The sequence below is a fragment of the Narcine bancroftii genome, chromosome 13, assembly GCF_036971445.1.
Source record: "Narcine bancroftii isolate sNarBan1 chromosome 13, sNarBan1.hap1, whole genome shotgun sequence".
In the NCBI taxonomy this organism is placed as follows: Eukaryota; Metazoa; Chordata; class Chondrichthyes; order Torpediniformes; family Narcinidae; genus Narcine; species Narcine bancroftii.
Window position 1 is genome coordinate 11,015,906 of NC_091481.1, and position 20,217 is coordinate 11,036,122.

The 20,217-nt window shown below is 42.8% G+C and overlaps 1 protein-coding gene across 2 annotated transcripts in view; it reads right to left on the reverse strand.

Annotated features, from left to right (window-relative positions):
- The window catches only part of LOC138748529 (striatin-interacting protein 1 homolog), a 40,598-nt gene that overhangs the window by 9,301 nt on the left and 11,080 nt on the right, over nt 1-20,217 (reverse strand). Inside the window, exons 5-18 of one of the 2 annotated variants that reach the window (XM_069908888.1) lie at nt 19,415-19,535; nt 18,378-18,446; nt 17,707-17,813; nt 13,082-13,209; nt 12,505-12,687; nt 10,139-10,347; nt 9,413-9,478; nt 8,094-8,157; nt 4,555-4,626; nt 3,947-4,021; nt 3,305-3,402; nt 1,892-2,018; nt 830-930; nt 438-504 (exon numbers count right to left, since the gene is read on the reverse strand). In XM_069908888.1, the coding sequence (XP_069764989.1) occupies nt 438-504; nt 830-930; nt 1,892-2,018; nt 3,305-3,402; nt 3,947-4,021; nt 4,555-4,626; nt 8,094-8,157; nt 9,413-9,478; nt 10,139-10,347; nt 12,505-12,687; nt 13,082-13,209; nt 17,707-17,813; nt 18,378-18,446; nt 19,415-19,535 (1,487 nt within the window). Of the gene's footprint in view, nt 1-437; nt 505-829; nt 931-1,891; nt 2,019-3,304; nt 3,403-3,946; nt 4,022-4,554; nt 4,627-8,093; nt 8,158-9,412; nt 9,479-10,138; nt 10,351-12,504; nt 12,688-13,081; nt 13,210-17,706; nt 17,814-18,377; nt 18,447-19,414; nt 19,536-20,217 lie in introns of both variants that reach the window. The other variant, XM_069908887.1, reaches the window with a different exon arrangement.

The following is a 20,217-nucleotide window of genomic DNA, read 5'->3' on the forward strand; positions in this document are numbered from 1 at the left end:
GAGGTATTACCAATGTTTTGAGGGGGCCTGAACCTTTCTTTGAGGTACAGTAAAACCCGTTCTCTGGAATTCAAGCAACCATCAAAAAAAGCATAAAGTTGAAAAAATACAAAAGTTTAAAATTGGCATGCCTCACCGTTAGTTCGCCAATCACGCAACACGCAACCTCAAGCAACAGGATAATACCCTTATCTGGCATCTACCATTCACCATAGGTGCTGGATACCAGCGTTTTTACTGTATAAGCAAAAAGCAGACAGGCATCAGAATTGTAAAAGCACAAGCACAGAAATGCTGGAGTAACTCAGCTGGTCTCCCAGCATCCATAGGAGGTAAAAACATATTACCAGCGTTTTGGGCTAACCCTGGGATCTCGTCACTCCATGTGTTCGAATCCTTCATGAATGATACAAGTACCTTCCAATCTCTGTACTTACCAGAGCTTCGGTGGTGAGTTCTGGCAGCTCATGGATCACACAGTGAGGATAATCCAGGACACTGATACTGTGCACAAAGAAATAACGTGCCTCAGAGCAAATTGATTGTCCACCCATTATTATAGTTGAATCACAAAGCTTTGTAGAAACCTCATAGAATAGTGTACAGTCATCATGGGTTACACACATCTCAAGACAATCATCAGAATTCCTTTAGCTGACGGTTTCAACCCCACCCCCCCCCCCCACCCACCCTCTTCTCACATAGTGCTATTCATTAAGGATCAATACCCAAAATCTGATGCCTGCTCTGACACCATTCCATTCTTCATTCAGCCAACAAAAGAACAGAACATCTGCAGTCGCATGGCCAATTCAGAATTCATCCTTACCTGTTCTTGGCTGTGATGTAGGACATGATGTTCTGATTGAAGAACTTCAGAATAAGAGGGATGCAATTGGCAAATACCAAGTGCTGGGAAACATACTCGAACTAGGAGGAGAGTAAAGAGAAGAATAACAAGGGATCATCACCCCAACTCATCCAGCACAATCTCAGTACTGGAGCACACCTTTACTACGGTGACTAGATAGTCCACACCTCCTTTTATTTTCTTGATCAAACCTTCAACATCTTTTCTCATTCAAGGTTTCCTAATCTAACCATTTTTATCTTTCTCAGAACATGCTGCCCCTAAACTCCCCTTATCAGTTGTCATTTCAGCTGCAAGCATTTGCTCCCAATCTCCTTTCACCAGGTTCTCTCTTGGAATCGGCCTTCTGCCAGTCCATGGCCTTAAAAAGTGGAAGCTTGGTCCCACAATAGCAAAATTATGCTCACTCTTCCCAAAGTGCTTCCCCCACCAACACTTCCCAATTATAATATCTTAAGGCAAAGTCAAGTACTGCTAGTCTCTAGTAGGACTCTTTTTCTTTTCAGCTTTCTGTTCCAAATCTTCCATGCACACAAATCTTTTTGATTAAATGCCGGAAAGACACTTCAGGAAATAAGGAGTAAAACATGAAAGCATGCAGATGCCATGTTTGAAGTTAAAACACAAAGCTGGAGAAGTTCAGCAGGTCAGGCTTGAGCCCTTCATCAAAGTACAATTTTACCTTTTACTTGTAGAAATGAGTTCTTTCTATGTACACTTATTATTTGTCCAACTGCCCAGTAAACCATACCTTTCAGACCACCCAGATTTGATGCCTTGGATACTGAATGGATTCAAAGCATATTCCTGCCCTGTGCAGGAATACGAGGAGACACAGGTACCATGCCCAAGTTCCTGCTCAAGACGAGGAGTGAAAAATGCAAGCCTGTAGGCACTGGGATTGTGGTTAAAAACACGCAGAAATGCTGGAGGAACTCAGCTGGTCTTGCAGCATCCATAGGAAGTAAAGATATATTACTGACATTTCAGGCCCCACGAGACATGTGCTCACACATTTACCTGGTAGATATGGTTGAGTTTGAGGTGTTTGAGTAGCAGAAGCATTAGGGCTGAGATGGCTTTCACAATGATCTCTTTGTGTCTGTTGACATCAATGCCCAACTTCATGCTTTGTAGCACAGTGATGCTGTATAAAATGCAGAGATCTCAAATTGAAATACTAAATGATGAAATATAATTAATTTTTCCCCAAACCAACCGTAAAATGAAGCGGACGTTTCAGAGCACAAAAGCACTGCCAAACATGGTGCAAGGCTGCAGTGGGCTAGATCCCAGGTTTGATTTCATTTAACATTGTCTGACTGTGTGTGAAATATATATGTTGCTTCAGTTTTCCAATATAAGCACCACTGGTCATGAAGTCATACAGATACAGTACAGCCCACCGACTCCAAGCCAGCAATCACCCATTAAGAAATGTTAAGAAAACTGCTTTAATCACGTGATCAGTGTTCCTTGTTAAAGAAAATAAAATGCAAATGTAAGTCAGGGCTGGGTGGGGGAAGGTGGGGTTTAAAGTAGATTTGAGGAGGACAAGTTTTTTTTAAAAAAAAACTCAAGACAGTAGTGAGTGTCTGGAAAGGGCTGACAGAATTAGTGGTGGAAGCAGATACAATTTTAACTTTGAAGAGGCTTCCAGATGGAAGCATTATTGTGCAGGGAATTGAAATAAATATCGTGTGTTGTAAAATGGGAAACTGGAATCCTTGCCTGCTGTGGGAAAAGTTTTTTGAGAGGAAAAGGAACAATGCATGAAAATCTGAGGAGCCTGGTAAAAAATGTTGGAGAATCTCAGTAGGTTAAACAGTGCACTTTATGTAGCAAAGATAATGATACACAACAGGCGCCTGAACAAAAAGGTGTGGGGGGTGGGGGGGGGGGGGGGGGGGAGAGAGAGAAAGAGGAGCACAGACCCAGAGGCAGGTGGTAAAAGCTGGATAAGGGAAGGAGGGCACACCAGCAAGCAGGGGAAGGCTCTGTGAATAGAGTGGGTGGAGAGCTGGAGTAAAGAACACAGAGGGAATTGGAAGGGAGGGAGAATGGAGAGTAGGCTCGCAGAAATTAGAGAAGTTGATGTTAATGCCATCTGGTTGAAGAGTGTCCAGATGGAAAATTAAGTGTTGCTCCTCCAATTTATGGGTGGTCTTGTTTTGATGGTACATGAGCCCATAAACATACATGTCAGGGCAGGAGTGGGGTGCAGAATTCAAAGGGTTGGCTGCTGGGATCCCTGTCACTGATGCAGACAGAGCGAAGTTGCTCACCGATACACTCTATCAGTCTCTCCAATGTAGAGGTGGCCATAATGGGAGCACCAGATGCAGTAGATGACTCCTAAGGATAAACCTGAAAAGGTGACAAATATGGACATGGAGACAAGGAAAGGATAAAAATTTGTCAAACAAAACTCACGGCATTTCTTCAGGGAGAACGTCGGCCAAGATATTGATAGAGTCAGTTTTTGCCTTGGATGTGGGAGCCGCAGCCAACTGGATCTTCAGCAGGGCTATCTGCAGAGTAAAGCTTATCAAAACGTTGTCTATGGACAGCTGATCTGAAATGTCACTACCTCAGGCCACCCATATAATTTCAGAGCCGATCAACAACTGTTGAGGTACAGTACCTGATTGAAAATGCAACAGCCAATTATGCTTCAGAAACATATCCAACTTTTTTAAGAATGAATGTAGTGAGTTTTGTTGTAATCTATGGCCATTACGTTTAAATGTTCAATCATGATTTAAAAACAAAGCCTTAGTAACTCGGGGAGCTCCAATAGCATCCTGGTGGCTCATACTGATAATCCCGCATGTAGAGGATGGCACTCCTCACACTGAAGCACTTACTCAAGAATGGCAATCTGGCTTTTACTCACGTCTCTGAAATCTGCTTAAGTCAACAACCTCAATAGTCCATGTGTCCTGCCACAGCAGATGCTGGAGAAAGTGGCCGAGGGCCGCCGGGCTTCCCCACCGGCAGAGGGACTGCTGGCCATCACTGTCTGCAGACAACGTGGCTACTGGGCTTCACTGCCTGTGGATGACTGATACTCACCAAATACTGTGGAAGGTTGTATAACATTCCCTGATAGAGGATCTCTACTGGGGTCTGCTCCACTTTCTCGGCTCCCTGTGCGCAAGGAGAGGCAAACATGTGAAATGTACTGTTTTGACTTCTACTGAACTATGCCATTTTGACTTGAACTTCCATTCTTGATTGCACCACTACTGATATTGCAAAATTACTCCACATCTTCTCATTGATGATGGAAATATTTATCCAAGTGACCTGTGCTCAGATCACGACAACATTTCCTCCAATAATTTTTCCAGCAATAACTCTGCTCGACCCAGTGCTGGTTGAGATTCTGCTTTCCCCAACAAGATTCAATTAAACTCCAGAATATCTGTATAATCTCCCAGTACATCCACGTTAGTCCAACATTTTAATGCATTGCGAATCATAGGTTAGGTACGATCGTAGGAAATGTGGGTCCACATTAATAGCGGGGAAGGTGGGATTATCGCACTTATTTGGGGGAACATGACAAACATCTCTGTGGTCTCTCCTCATGACCAGCAGAATAGACTGCCTACAGCAGTGCTGTCAATTACAAGGCCTCCCAAATCGTCACAAGTCATATCCACATAGATGACCCTTACCAGTGATACGGGGGATTTATGAAGCTCTTCCTCCTTCTTGGCCTGTACATCAGCAATGGATATGTACTTGTGCTGAATCAGGAAAAGGATAAAAGCAATTAGTTTTGAAACAAAATATACAGTTAAACCCCCAGTATCTGGCACCTATGTGGATTGGTTGATGTCGGGGAAGTGAACTTTCTGGTTGTTTGAGACTACTTCTTGCAATTTTTTTTGCTGGTTGCTTGAATTCAGGATAATGGGAAGATTTTTCCACCCTATAAATGATGGCATCGACAACCCCATCGAAGTGCCTGCCTTTCAAGTGCGACCAAAGAGAGTCTCAGAACAGAGCCTGCTCAGAGCCACACCATACAGTCCTAATGCTCTTACAGCCTTGTGGCTGCTCATGGTCACAGTCGTGTGTCAAGCTCAAAATTACACCAATTCTGCTGAAGAAACAGGCCACTGAAGTATAATAATGTCATTTCATATTTCAGCATCTGCAGCTTTTTGATTTTCAATAAAAGACTGGTGCGTGTATTTGTCAAAATACTGGCCATTCATCCCAAAAGCAAAGCCTGGATGAGCAAACTAGTGCAGAAGAAATTCCACGGCAGATTTAGTGACCACAGAATTTCAGGACATTTGCTGCCTTGGCAACTGTTTCTTGATGATTAAAGTTATCCCATTGAGCTAGTGCAGCTGCTGTGAGCCTTCATCCAATGCAAGAACAATTTCACAATTATATTTAGCACACTTACTCATTCAGAGTACTTTCCTAACGCAGTAATACCTTTTGAATAGCAGTCAAACATAATACATGGACAAAAATGGTCGCCCAATGTGAACATTAAAGTTGCAGCCAAACTGAAAACTGATTAAAATTCTTAAACGTAATGGCCATAGATTACAACAAAACTGTCACTACATTTATTCTTTAAAAAATTGGATATGTTTTGGGAAGCCCCATTAATTATGTTCAATCATGAATTAAAAACAAAGCCTCTGAATGAGCATTTTATAGGGGTTAGAAAGAATTCCCAGGAATGGGAGTATCAGTGGGATCAGATATGAGCAATGTCATCATATAATTAAGTGTAGAGAGCTGTGTTACTGATGGCCCTGCCATGGTGGGAACCTGATGTGAACCCTGCCCTCTGCTTGTGCTTTCATTACAATGAATCACCCATGGTTTGGTATGGAGAGGCATCATTGAACGGCTGGTGTTGAGTGGGGACAAGTGTTGTGATGGCTCACTGCTGAGCTGAGGGGCTGAGCACAGACCATTGCTGGCAGTCGACACTAGCTTTCCCATGCGATTCCTGGATTGTTGGTCTCCCTCATCGTTGAAGGCCCAGAGTCTGCATCTGCCTGTGCAGCTCCTCCAAGCCTAGAGGTTTCTCTGGGGTGCTGGGCCCGCTAGTGATATCAGTCTCCAATAAAGGCCCACACAGCACTGGTCTTCATGGCAGTGCCTTTAGATTGAGCCATGGGTGGCTCAATGGAGGGCAAGGGTTCCTGAAGGTTCCAGCTCGGCAGCATAGTCTGAGCAGATGTTGTTTTGGGTAGCTCGTACCTGTGAGCATTTGCACTGAGCACTGTAATAAATCGATGCTCTGTAGGGCAGCATTAAACACCAAACCACATAGGTGGTCCTGAATCTGTTTACAGGCAAAAGATTCATCAAGAGACGGAATAGAAAAAAAAAATGAAGAATGTGCAATGAGCAGACACATGAGGGAGGGGTGGTGTGGACGTACGAGGATGATTGTAGATGGGAGTTTGAAGGCCAGCATGGGTTTCTATGGTGCACCTCTCCATGAATGATCTTCGAGAATGAGGTAATATTGCAATGATTTAAAGAGGAAAAGAGCAAAAAATAGAATCTAAGAAAAAAGAAATAAAGAGAAAAAAAAGAAAGAAAAAAGAGATTATTGTGGTAGCAATACAAAGTGCTAAGCAAAGGATCAAATCCAGTTTCAAGTTTACGTCTGTCACGTGTACAGAGGTGCAGTGAAAAGTTTGTTTTGAGTGCTATCCAGAAAGTCTATCCGTACACAAGTACACAGAATTAACCGATACAGAGAAGAGTTACAGAAAGAGATCAGTCCAAATGGAGTCAAGGTAACATGACATTTAGGCATAGACTCACATACAGCATGGTAACAGGCCCTTTCAGCCCACAAACCCGAGCTGCCCAAATAAATCCAATTGTCCTACAACCCTGGTACATTTTGAAGGGTGGGAAGGAAACATTATTTTACAAATGCGAGGTTGATTCAGTGGTCTGATAGTCATGGGAAAGAAACTGCCCTCGAATTAGGTGGTGCACAATTTCATACTCTTGAATCTTCCCAATGGAAGGAGCAAAAAGAGAGTCCAGCGGCCTGCTGGGGTAGGTGGAGAGGAAGAGTTTTTCTGTGTGATGGACTGAGCTACATTAACCATTCTGTAGTTTCTTGTGGAGTTGGACAGGGCAATTCCTGTATCACACTGATGCATCCTGAAAGGATTCTATTCAGGTGTATCTGTAAAGGTTGTCGAGAAATCTTCTGTAATACCCTGTCTGTAAGTAACAGACTGAACTAAAAATATCACTGTTGGAAAATGAAACCTGTTACTGATGAAACACAGACAATGGAAGAAGCATCTGACTAATGCTGGAGAGTGAGAAAGTTTGATCAATAGAGGGAGCACAAAGGAGGAAGAGAAAGTGACCTCAAGAAAGAGAGAAAGAATGGAGAGCAAGAATGTCAATTAAAAAGGAAGATAGAAAGTCAAAGGAATGGAAAGAAAGTTGTGAAGTGAAAGGATTAAAAAAAGCCATTTCATTTCCACAAATGGCTGCCTTCTGCGAGTTAAAATTTACATGAAGAGAGAAACACAGATAAAAGATAACTATAACCAATAAAAGGAAAAAAATTGAAAATTTAAAATGTTGAATTTTCCCCGAGAAAACAAAATAACACCAGATATACAGAGAAGTGAGGGAAACCATTCATTTTGCCAACCAGCTGCAGTCTTCCTTAGAAAACTTCCAGCAAAAGAATTCCTTCATGAATAAATTCTAACTTTTTTCTTGTACTATCCTGCTTAGATTACTCCTTTACTGATGGATTCCAGTCTGGAAAGAATGGGATTGTGTCCTGTTCATTTCTTTGTAGCACCTTAACTTTTAAAAATAAGACCTCATTGGTCTGTTGACAAAAGGTTCCCTCAGGAGGCGCAGTAGTACTTTACATGTTCCCCACACACACACACACACACACCATGTTTCTGGGTTTCAAGCCTGTACTTTCCCATCCAGTTTTGTATCTGAAGGATCTCAATATCAGAATTGAACAGGAAAAAGCAGAGACTTCCATTGGGAGAGGAAATGGATTAGATGTTTGGAGTTCTAATAGAAGGTCCCCCACTAAATCATCCATATCTAGCTACACTATTGTCAATATGGACAATTGTTTTGTTTTACTAATGCATTTGCTTGTGTGTGCTTTCTTGCTGAAAAATAAAACTGCACGACTTGGAAGTAATGTGTCCAATATTTACTTTCCTACCTGCTTCAGGGTCTTTACACTTTCATGGATGGGTCTGGGTAAACCCACCAGAGTATCAGTGTCGCTGGAAACACAAAATAAAAAAAACATCTTAAAATCAACACATTAGCAACACTCAAGCTTTGTGATGCTAACAATATTTGCTGTAATTTAAATACAATACATATTTAAAAACAAGTTTTATCTTGGCAAAGGAGCAACAGGCCGATAAGCACCTCAGGTTTATGTTAGCTTCACTTTTGGTATTCTCATCTCACATTTCTGTGAGCTGCTAATCCTGGATAATGTTAATCTTTTCCTGAGTTGTTTGCACTTTTATCATCCAGTCAAGTGCAGAGCATTTCGAAAAAAACTCTGGACTTGTGTCTTGTAGATAATGGAAAGGATGACAGTATACCCACACTCTGAACTGATCTTACATCCACTCTTTATCTAGTTGAGTTCTGGTCAATGGTGATCTTCAGATGTTGTTGGCAGAGGACTTGGTGATGGTGACAACATTGAATGTCAAGGGTGGCTGATTAGGTTCCCTTTCTGGAAAATTACTGCTTGATGGTCCAATCGGAAGTGTGTGTGTCACTTACTGAATGCTATCTCATTCTTGCAATTCAGGCACGAGCTGCTCATTTGTGGAGGAACTACAAATGAAATCAAATCCTGAGCATCATAACTCAACATCCCCTTTGGTCCTGATGTTGGAAGGAAGTTGCTGATAAAGTTGGGCTACAGACACTATCCTGAGGATCCTGCGGCTTTAATGATCTACAATGATTCTAATTTAAGAAAAGCTTTAATTTTAAATGTTATTTCCTTATTTTGAAAATCCACTCTTCCCAAATCTAATTTCTTCTAATGGATTTTGCCAGCTTTGGGATATCTGCACCATCTTAATCCTGATATCAAGAACAACATCAATTTTAATTGTTTCACCATTGGTAGACAAATCTTCAGTTGTCAAGGCTCTTAAGTTTAGGAAATTTATCTCTTAAACCTCTTTGCCTCGATCCTCCTTCGACATTCCTTAAAACAGTGCTCCCTGTGATATTTATTTTATTGTAATAAAGAAAATTGGGTTCTTTTAAAACAACTATACTTTATTAGCTAAAGTACACACAACTACGTGGAGGCATCCATCTTGTATCTAACCCAAGCTGCAACAAACTAGTCTGCAACTTCCTCTAGTGGTCAGGAGGATCACTAGCATTTTATCATTACACTTTTAAATTTTAAAAGTGCTTCTGTGAAATTACTTGGGACACTTTTGCCTCGTTAGGCAATCACACATCCAAAGTCTGAAGTAAATCGGCTTTACCACTCACTTCCCCAGGGTGAATCCAATGAATTTGCATCTGCTCACTTCCAGAAATTCCTCAATGTCCTTCTCCCTGTGGAAGAGTTGAACAGAGCTGAGAATCTGATGATGTGACTTTAAGCCAAAAATGTGCAGGAATTTACAAAAGGCAGCACCATGTTTTAATGGGGAAAAAAGTTTGAACATTTATAAAGAACAGCTTCTTCAAGATTACTCAACTTGTTCCCACATCGAACAAAGAAAAACCACTGAATTATGATTGAATGAGTCTCAGAGTGATATCAGGATGTGATGGTACTGGAGTGAATGAGTCAGTAGTGGGTGGACTCAGGATGGATGGGGGAAAAACAAGGTACAGAATGGAGAATGCTCTAGAGTCCCAGGATAACATGGTTAGTGTCGCGGTTAAAGTGCCAGCGACTGGGGTTTGAACCTGGTGCTGACTGAAAGGAGTTTGCAAGTACTCCCCATGTCTGCATTTTTCTCCAGGTGATCCGGTTTCCTCCCACCCTTCAAAACAAACAGGGTTGTAGGTCAATTAGGGCAGCACAAGCTTATAAGCTGGAAGGGCTTGCTACCGTCAAGCTTGTCTAAAAAATCCCAGTTGACTCGATCATGTTGATTCTGCACATTTGGGGGCCAACGTACTGATAGGGACTTTCCAGGAGGTTTGTTATCATGCAGCAATATACAATAATCAAGGAGCCAAACACCAGCATGGATTAATGCTGACCTGACCTTTGGAGCCCAGGGTAGGCAGCGGGGGAAGAATACCCTCTCTGGGGGCAGACGTGGCAAGGACAGGGGTTGGACCAGTGCCTCCCTCTCCAGCAGATCCACTTCTCCCTCAATGCAACCTTCACCATCATCGGCCTCTTCACCCTCCTCCCGTGACTCGTCCCTCTCGCCATAGATATCCAGGCTGTCCTGTTTAACCAGTACCTGCTGATGACACCCAAGGGTGAGCACTTGTGCTGACTATGGATCCGTGCATACAGCCATTCCTTTTGCATATTGGTCAGCAGGCCACACACACCCTCCAACCAAACCCTTAGTCTGGAAGTTGTCCAATGATGCATAAAGCTATCCTTATATCATAGTGGTCAATACCCCTCTCCATACCTGACCAAACCATGAAATCCTGCTCAAGGGACAACTATGGAGCAGACAAGCCTAAGGCCCTGTCCCCAACCTGCAGATAACCGCTCTGCTCAGCTCTCATCAGAAGCCAATGCCACTGACCCCAATCACTCCCGCATACCCAGGCCAGGGGTCAAGATCATTCCCACATACCCAGGCCAGGAGTCAAGATCACTCCCACATACCCAGGCCTGGGGGTCCAGCCCACACCCACATACCCAGACCCACATACCCAGGCCAGGGGCCCAGCCCGCACCTGCATACCCAGGCCAGGGGCCCAGCTCGCACCCACACCCCCAGCCCAGGGGCTCAGGTCATACCCACACCCCCAGCCCAGGGGCCCAGCCTGCACCCATGCCCCCAGACCAGGGGCCCAGCCTGCACCGACACCCCCAGACACCAAGGAGTAAAAGAAGAAAATCTGTAGGCACCATGGTTGAAGTGAAAACACAATGTTGGGGAAACTCAGCAGGTCAAACAGTGGACTTTATGTAGTAAAGATACATAACTAAGGTTTAAGGCTGGAATCCTTTATCAAGGTATGGAAAATTGTTGGCAGGTGTCCAAACAAAATGGTGGGGGGAGGGGCATAGTCCCAAAGGCAAGAGATAAAAGGTGGGTGAGGGAGGGCAGCAAGCAGGAGAAGGATGGATGGCTCTGTAAATAGAGAGAGAAGGGGAGTAGAGCTAAGGGAAAGAAGACAGGGGGAAGGGAAGGGAGGGAGAACAGAGAGTAGATTAGCAGAAGCCAGAGAAGTCAATGTTAATGCCATCTGGTTGGAGAGTGTTCAGACAGAAAATCAAATGTTGTTCTTCCAATTTACGGGTGGTCTTGATGGGATAGTACGAGACCATGGACATGTATATGAGTGGGGCGCAGAATTGAAGTGGTTGGCCACTGGGAGATCCCGGTCACTGATGCGGAGAAAGCGAAGGTGCTCAGTGACAGCCATACCAGAGCTGGAATTTACCCCTACACCAGTGGCCCAGTCCATGCTTGCAACCCCGACCTGTGTTGACCATTCTGTACCTCATGCCATAACCTTAACCCTCATTCAGGGTGTAGACACAAAATATTAGTCATCACCCCAATCCTGTAACACAAACCCACCAGCCAGTCCTGAGTCACACTCCCAGACTCACATCTGTGCATGGCCTTAGGTACTATCCTGCCCTGACCACTCGCAGATTGGAGGAACAACACCTTATTTTCCATCTGGGCACTCGCCAGCCAGATGTCCTTAACATCGACTTCTCTACTTTCTGCTAGACTTGCTAGCCTTTTCTTTCCCCTCCCCCTTTCCTGTCTTTGCAGTTGTCCCCTCCCTTCCCCCCGTGAAAGGCTTTTGCATAGATGTATTGACTAGCCCATCCGAACCAACCTGACCTTTCCTAACCCCTCCCTTGGCTCCTCCCCAAATTTCCCAATAAAAGCTGGTGTGCTCGGACTTGCCCCCTCTTGCTCCTGTACCTGGAACCTGGCTAAATCTTGTATCAGTAATGCTCAGGTTTTTGGTAATTAAAGCTATTTAATTACTCCATCATGTTGATGTGATTATTGAGTGCACAATGCCCACCCAGCCATCCCTCGTCCCCCTCATTGCTGCTGTCCCCCTCCTTCCTTTCTCCACCCATCATCTCCTACCTTTGTCACCCCCCTCCCCCTTGTTTGGACACCTGCCGACATTCTCTCATACCTTGATGAAGGCCTCAAGCCTGAAACGTCGGTTCTGTATCTTTGCCTTTGCTACAAAGGACACTGTTTGACCTGCTGAGCTTATCCAGCATTTTGTGTTTTTACATGCTTCTAAAGACTGGCCAACCAACTTTGCCTTCAAGACCGTGACTGATAGATTTTCGTTGGATAAAACGTTATGGAGCCAGAGTGGGACGAGAACCTGATCTGAATGAATGATATGCAAACAGTTGCAGAACGGAATGTTCATAGAGAGAACCTCACCCTTCGGCCTTTGCGGCCTCTCTTCTGCTGCTGCTCCAGGACCTCCAAGGCCGAGGCAGGGGGAGAGGCTGCTCGGAGGGTCCGCATCACCTGAATGCTGTTTTCCGGCAGAGCAGGGAGGCCCAGCTCTTCTCGCTTCTCCTCCTTCTGCTTCTGCAGATCCTCAAACCCTCCAAGACAGAACTGAGAAGAAAGAAAAGAGTACCTTCACCATACCGACTACAGCAGCTAGATTTATCACTACTTTCAAGGGCAATTTGAGATGGGTATTTAAGTTTTAAATTTAATTTAGACATATAGCACAGTAATAGGCCCTTCTGGCCCACAAGCCCATGCTGCCCAATTACATCCAGTGATCTACAACTTCAGTACTTTTTGAAGAGTGGGTGGAAACCAGAGCACCCAGAGGAAACCCACACAGACATGGGAAGAACATACAAACTTCTTACAGACAGCACGGGATTTTAACCCGGGATGCTGGCATTGTGCTAACCTTCTCAATGATTCCCATTACCACAGACTGAATTTAAAAATAAAATAGAGCAAGTTAAAACCAGAATTAAGGATTGAGACCCACCAGAATAGTCTTCCAGAGGAGCAACAGCACCTTCTTAATGGGGCAGTGTGGTGCATTCCCACTGCAGAACTTGTTCACGAGAGAGAAGAGGAGAATTGCAAAGGGCTCACCATTGTACACTGGGGAACCTAAGAAATAGGATACAATTTTTTTTTAAATTATAAATTTAAAACCACAAAAAATTCATGCATTTTACTGTAATACAAGTCCAATTCAAATACATGTGGTGTATATAATTCTTTTCTTTGGCTTGGCTTCGCGGACGAAGATTTATGGAGGGGGTAAAAGTCCACGTCAGCTGCAGGCTCGTTTGTGGCTGACAAGTCCGATGCGGGACAGGCAGACACGGTTGCAGCGGCTGCAGGGGAAAATTGGTTGGTTGGGGTTGGGTGTTGGGTTTTTCCTCCTTTGCCTTTTGTCAGTGAGGTGGGCTCTGCGGTCTTCTTCAAAGGAGGTTGCATATAATTAAACTCCCGCCATAAACTCCCATCCTCCCCCCACTAACCCTCTACAAAGCAAAAAAAGAATGGGACAAGAGATCTTCAACAGGAGCCCTCCTCACTATGTTTTCTTCTATTATATGGAGACCTTGAGAAGAAAGGGAATGTCTGAGATTCATTTGAATATTCAGAACAGGATAAAATTCAATACAGAACAGTTCTGTTTACCACACAAACTCTGAGGAAAAGCCTGGGTCAGCCCTGAATAAGCCTGGTCATCCTCTCCTTGGGTCCTGAAACCATCTCACCTATTCAAGTTAGAGGATGACCAGTCAGTATCTCAAGGTCTCATTCCTTGGGTATATTCAACATGAGACTCAGTGAGCCCAGGTCAGTCTTTGCAACAAACTCCTCAGTAGAACTACAGCTACTTCTCAAGGTTCACTAGATGGTTTGGAGTGGGGGGATTTCATAATCGCAGAGATAAAGCTGATTCCTATTTAAGTTTTCACCTGAACCATCAGGATATCCAATTCCATTCTGCTTGTGCATCCAAAAATGACCGTGACATCAAGACACAACTTGCCACTTTGCAGCCTAGTTCAGGTCAGGCTGTTGTATGGGTTTGCAAAGATGTCTGGACTGGATATGGGAGCCATCAGTGCATCACCTCTCAATACACCTGCTGAATGGAGAGCAGGATACGTCTTTGCTCCTGATACACATCAAGTCCTGACGTGCTGAGATATGGGTCTGCAGCTGCCAGCACCACCATTCCAACATGGTATCTCTTCCATTTGGATTTCTGCTAGTTTGGGGATGGGGTGGGGGGGGGGGTGTTAGGGAGGGAGGCCATTGAAATACAGAATCAGAATCAATTGTCACGAACATGCCATGAAATTTGTGGTTTTGCTGTAGCATCAGAGTGCAAACGTTTATATAAACCACCGTACAAAAATAAATGAAAATAGTGCAAGAAAATGTCAAAGTAAGGCAACGTCTGTGGTTCATTACTCATTAAAGAATATGATGGCATTGGGGAAGAAGCTGTCCTTGTGCCGCTGAGTCCTAATTTTCAGGCTTCTGTACCTTCTCTTCCCCCCCCCCCTCCCCCCATGGTAGTAGAGTGAAGAGGGCATGGCCTAGATGATGGAGGTCTTTTGAGGATAGAGGCTGCTTTCTTAAGACACCACTTCTTGTAGATGTCCTCGATGGAGTGAAGACTGGTGCCCAAGATGTTGCAGGCCGAGTTAATAACCATCTGGAGTTTTTTTCTCATCCTGAGCATTGGCACCTCCGACCCAAACAGTCATGCAACCAGCCAGAATGCTCGCCATAGAACACCTGTAGAAATTTTTGAGAGTCTTTGATGACATAATGAATCTCCTCATACTCCTCACAAGCCTTTTCCATGATTGCATTGACATGGAGTCTCCAGGGCAGATCCTCAGAGATGTTGACATCCAGGAATTTTAAGTTCTTGACCCTCTCCACTGCTGACCCCTCAATATTCTCCTGATTTCCTCCTAAAGCCCATAATAATCTCCTTGGTTTTGCTAATGTTGAGTGCAAGGATGTTGTTGTGACACCACTCAACGAGCTGATCAATTTCCCTCCTACACGCCCAGTGTGCCTATTTACCAAGCAACTGGATAACAATTAGGGACGCTGACCACATTTAATTTGCAAGTGAATGCACCAGATTTATAAAGTTTTAGATTCTTTTTGAGAAACAGTGGTTTAATGTCTCACAGCAGCATTCTCCACAGGATTGACAAAACACAAACAGGCTGGTTGGACTAACCAGTCCATTCCTAATGCTCCACAACCCTCTCCTCATTATATCTTCCCATTCCCTCGAGCGCTTCCACTTAAATGGTTGAATCTTGACTGTTCTTTGTTCCACTCCTCTGGATAAAATTCCCCAAGTGGGTTTATTTGTGGCTCTGATTTCAATGCTTTTCCCTGGTTATGTCTTTCCAAAGTGTCCACACAAATTTCTAGGTCAATACCTTAGAGAACACAACTTTTTTCAGGCAGAAAATTCAGAGTATTGCTTGTTTACTACTGATAGGACTGGATTTGATCTCTGCAATGTGCTCTTAGTGTTTATTTTTAACCAGTTGACAGTTTCCCATACCTCCACTCCAAGCACAGCCCCACACTTACACACACCAGCTAAAGCCCTCCAAGGCTCAGAAGAAACATTTATGAAAAAGACAGAGCAAATGTTGGAAATATTATATTTAAAAACAAGTGCAATAAAACATTGGAGCCTATAGCTTTGTGATTGAAAGGGCATAATTATGAAGTTTAAAATCACGAAACCATCGTGTTTTGGGGGGGGGGGGTGGTGTTTGCATTGATGAGGTAGTCAGTCACTTCGAAGTTTGTTATTAAGGGAAAATACTATAAAGGCATTGAGGGAAGATTAGCAACATAAAAAGGTAGGAAATGCTGATGGAGGAAGATGAGAGAGGATAAGAGGAATCTTAAAAAAAAGGACACAAGATAGCTTTGACAGATTAGGTAAAGGAGAATCTTGAGAGATTTTCTAAGTAGATCAAGAGATGGCCACCCCCTGTAGGTGCTGTCGTTTGCACGTGATCTGGAACCAAGGTCCTGATTGCTCTAATTTAGGCAGATATCAAAGAATTTATCATCAAAGAATCACAGTGTGGGGACAGTTGCTGCAGTGAAATGGATCAGAGATCAATCCATAAGAGTGGCAGAGAGGATCAATGGAATCTCCCTTCGCCCCCTCCCCCATCCATGTGATCTACCGGGACCACTGCCTGAAGAGGGTGCACAAAATGAGTGAACCGGTGCGGACTCGAAAGGCCAACACGGCCTGTTTCCGCTCCGTAAATGGTTATATGGTTAAGCAGAGTACAAATAACCACGAATGGTTAGACCAAACATTTTTCAACTGCTCTCCAAATACAGTAAAACCCCTGTTATCTGAATTTCAAGCAACCTCAAGAAACTGGCAAAAACAAAACAAGGAAAATAAATAAAATAATTAAGAAAAATAAAAATTTAAATAAAAGTTTAAAATAGTAAAAGTCAATGTTCTCTGAAGTAACACATAAACCTTTGGTGAAGATGGTAGCAAATATTCAGCCAGTGGAGGGCCTTGGTCACGCTTTGCTTGTACCAGCTGTTTGAATACACCAATGGTGTTGCCCAGGATGAACAGCTGGTTGATGCTGCTCACCGTTGGGGGTGAGTCTCTTAAAATGTCCCCTTATCCCTGCTTAGTAAGAGTCTTTGACTTTATCAGCATATTATTAAGTATATTAGTAAGGTTTTATCTGTAAACTTGGGGGAGGGAGGTTGAATGATGATGGCAGACCAGTTAGTGTCACAGTTATTGCAACGCTGTTACAGCGCCAGTGACTGCGGTTCAAATTTAAAATTAAATATTGTAAATTACAGGGACTGTCCTGATTAAGGTCTACATAATTAAGGTCTACAATACGGATTTTTTTTTCAAATTTACATTTTGCATTGTCTTTCGTCTTTTAAAATGTTTATTCTTAATGCTGGTGATTTGGTTTGGTATGATAAGAGTGAGTCTCAAGAAACTGGAAAACTCACTTATCCGGCAACTACCAATCCCTGTTGGTGCTGAAAACCAGGTATTTTACTGCATTGAGTCATTCACCAAACTTTATTGTCTCGGTCTAGGAGGAGACCATTTGGACCATTGTGCTTGTGGTCATTCTTTACATTGAAATGACTATGGTTCTAAAGGCTGGTGTGACTGCAAATTACTTTGACTCATTCCGTGGCTGTAAATTACTGGTTTTCAAACATTTTCTTTCCACCCACATACCACCTTAAGCAATCCCTTACTAATCACAGAGCACCTTTGGCATAGGGATTACTATGTGAGTGGTATGTGAGTGGAAAGAAAAAGGTTGAGAACCACTGCTGTAAATGGATTAATGCAATTATCTTTCTTTGAATAAGTTATCACAAGTGCCAAACATTCACTTGTTAGTACCGTATACAAATTGGTTGAATTTCGAGAATGCGTTTGTGATCCTGTTTTGGAAGTTTGCAAGACATTTCTGAGGTTTTAAAGAACAATCTAAACACAAGAAAAATTTCTCTAAAAATATTTAAAGCTTTAAAGAAGGTCGAGTTGCAAGGTCCATAAACTGAAAGGATCACACTCACTTAGTTCATTCTTGAAACCATCTCTTGCCAAACTCCACTCTGGTTTATCATCTTCAACCTCCTTGCGCATTATCTCCATCATGAGGTACATAATGTTCAGCAGCACCCTGGAACATCAGCCACAAACAAGCTTTACAAAAATAGCACTTCATAAACAGCAAAAAGGATGACAGTAACTGGGATTCTCAAAATCAGGAAATGAAGAGAATTCATCTAAACATATTCTGCCCAGAAATGTGAGCATTTTCTTATTTTAGTTTATAAGGGGTAACATTAATAAAACAGACAGAGAAGGAAATTCATCATGAGCATTTGCCTCAACAACCTGTCAGAAAAAAAGGTCACTTTAACAGACGTGGACTTGATGAATGAAATTATCTACATTGGACATTCCATGGGGTGTCGTTTAGAATTGGGTTTGACCAAAGTCCATCTGAGAGCATAATGTGACCCTTTCAGGAAAAGCCCTGGAACATAGTGACAAGAGGAGTCTGGTGCTTCCTCAGAGCAATGTCCAGGACAATATGCAAAGCAGAAGAGGAACATACTTCTAAGGAGCCTAGTTGCCAGTGACACAAACATGTTGAGACATCAGTTTCAGCAGGCAGCTCAGATCCACTATATACATACACGTACAAGAACTTTGTCATGAGAGGCACGTAAAATCTTACCTCAGCTCAGTGCTGTCAGCCAAGGAGATGGCTGGCTTCCTTGGGGAACTGCTGCAAGCCTGGCTGTTACTGCATGCAAACACAGTCATATTTACATTCAACTGAGACTTTCATTCACATTTCACTAGGTAACAGTTTTCTCATCTGTCAACAGTTCACATCGGGGATCAAATTCACAAGCCATTCCGCCCATCGAAATGATCTTCATTTGATTCATTCAATTGCAAGATCTAACCACATTTGATCATGAAGTTGATGACCTTCCCATTTTGTCTCGAGGCCTCTCCAGGAATGGATCACTCCTATTTGAAGAAGTCCTTGCTAACTTCAACCAGAGTGCTCTTCATTAAACCCATGCTCAGGAACCACCCATTCTGGTCCATTTTAAAATGGTTAAGCCTCATTTAAGAATCAAGTTGGAAAATTAGGTTTTTTTTGTGTTTTCATTGTTTTAAGCCAAAGATCAGCATTAGCATATTTAATGAAGCATGTTTGGAGTTACTCTACAAGGAACTGAATCAATATCTTGCTTTAATTTTCTCAATCATTTTACAAATAATAGAAATGAAAGAAGTATTTTTTCAAATGAAGAGAAAGCCCAAATAGATTATTTAAAATTGTTTCATGGGGTAGGCATTTCTATGTGAGCCAAGGACAGCTATTGTCAATTCCAATAAACATGCAGGGAAAATTTCTTTACCCAGAGATAGCCAAGAATATAGAAAGCATTGGCAAGTAGAGCATAATACAGGGACAACAGCAAACAATTCAAAGGAAAAGTGAGAATATTAAATAGTGGAAGATATAGAAACATTAGGTTATCTTTGGACAAGGCATTTCATTAAACAGCAATTCATAATTAGGTTTTTTTTCCAATGAAACAACTATCCTTTTCTCTACACTGATTTTTTTAGTTTGAATATCTCTCATAAAGGTGCGTTATGCAACCTCTCCCACTCTTTACAGCAAACATAAAACCAATGCACATTCAAAGTGATCTACTGACAGATTATTACTGCCACTCAGTATTCACTCACTCGATCTCCATGTTGAGAAGCTCCACCAAAGCCCCAAACGTGCCCATCTGATAGAGAAGGAAGACATTGTAACGGGCCCAGTGGACCACTTCAGGCTCTGTGTAGCAGTCGTCAAACACACCTGCAAAGGGGCATCAAAACCAACAAGTCAGATTCATTGGGAAAGTGTCAGCATCTGTTTTGTCCTTGTGCAATGAGCTGGAGACAGGCAAGAAGTTGCTGTGTTTTGTGCAGTTAGGGAAAGGAGGCCATTGTCACAGGAAAAGAATGGTTATTCACGACACCATGATTGTTGGCAGAATCACAGTGAGGAAGTGAACAGGAGGGAAATAGATCAGCTAGTTGAGTGGAGTCACAACAGATTGAGATTTATTGTAAGACTACATACACAACATCACATACAACCTTGAGATTCTTTTCACTTGCTGCACAGCAGAATTACCTAACTGGTAGGGCAAACAATAACTGTTCACAGTGTAAAACATGTAAACAAACAAAAGAAATGTAAACAAACTGACTGTGTAATGCAGAGAGAACAAAAGAAAGTCAATAAAGTGCACTAGTAAGAGTTCTTATATGAAACTCTGATTGAGTTTGTTGTTGAGGAGACATTGACTCTTCAGCAACAACCTTGCACTCAACATTAGCAAAATCAAGATATTGTGGAATTCAGGAGAAAAATCAGAGCAACATGAACCAGTGCTCATCAAGGGGTCAGCAGTGGAGTGGGTCAATAACATCAAATTCATGGATGTCAACATCTCCGAGGATCTGTCCTGGAGCCTCCAGACTGATGCAATCAC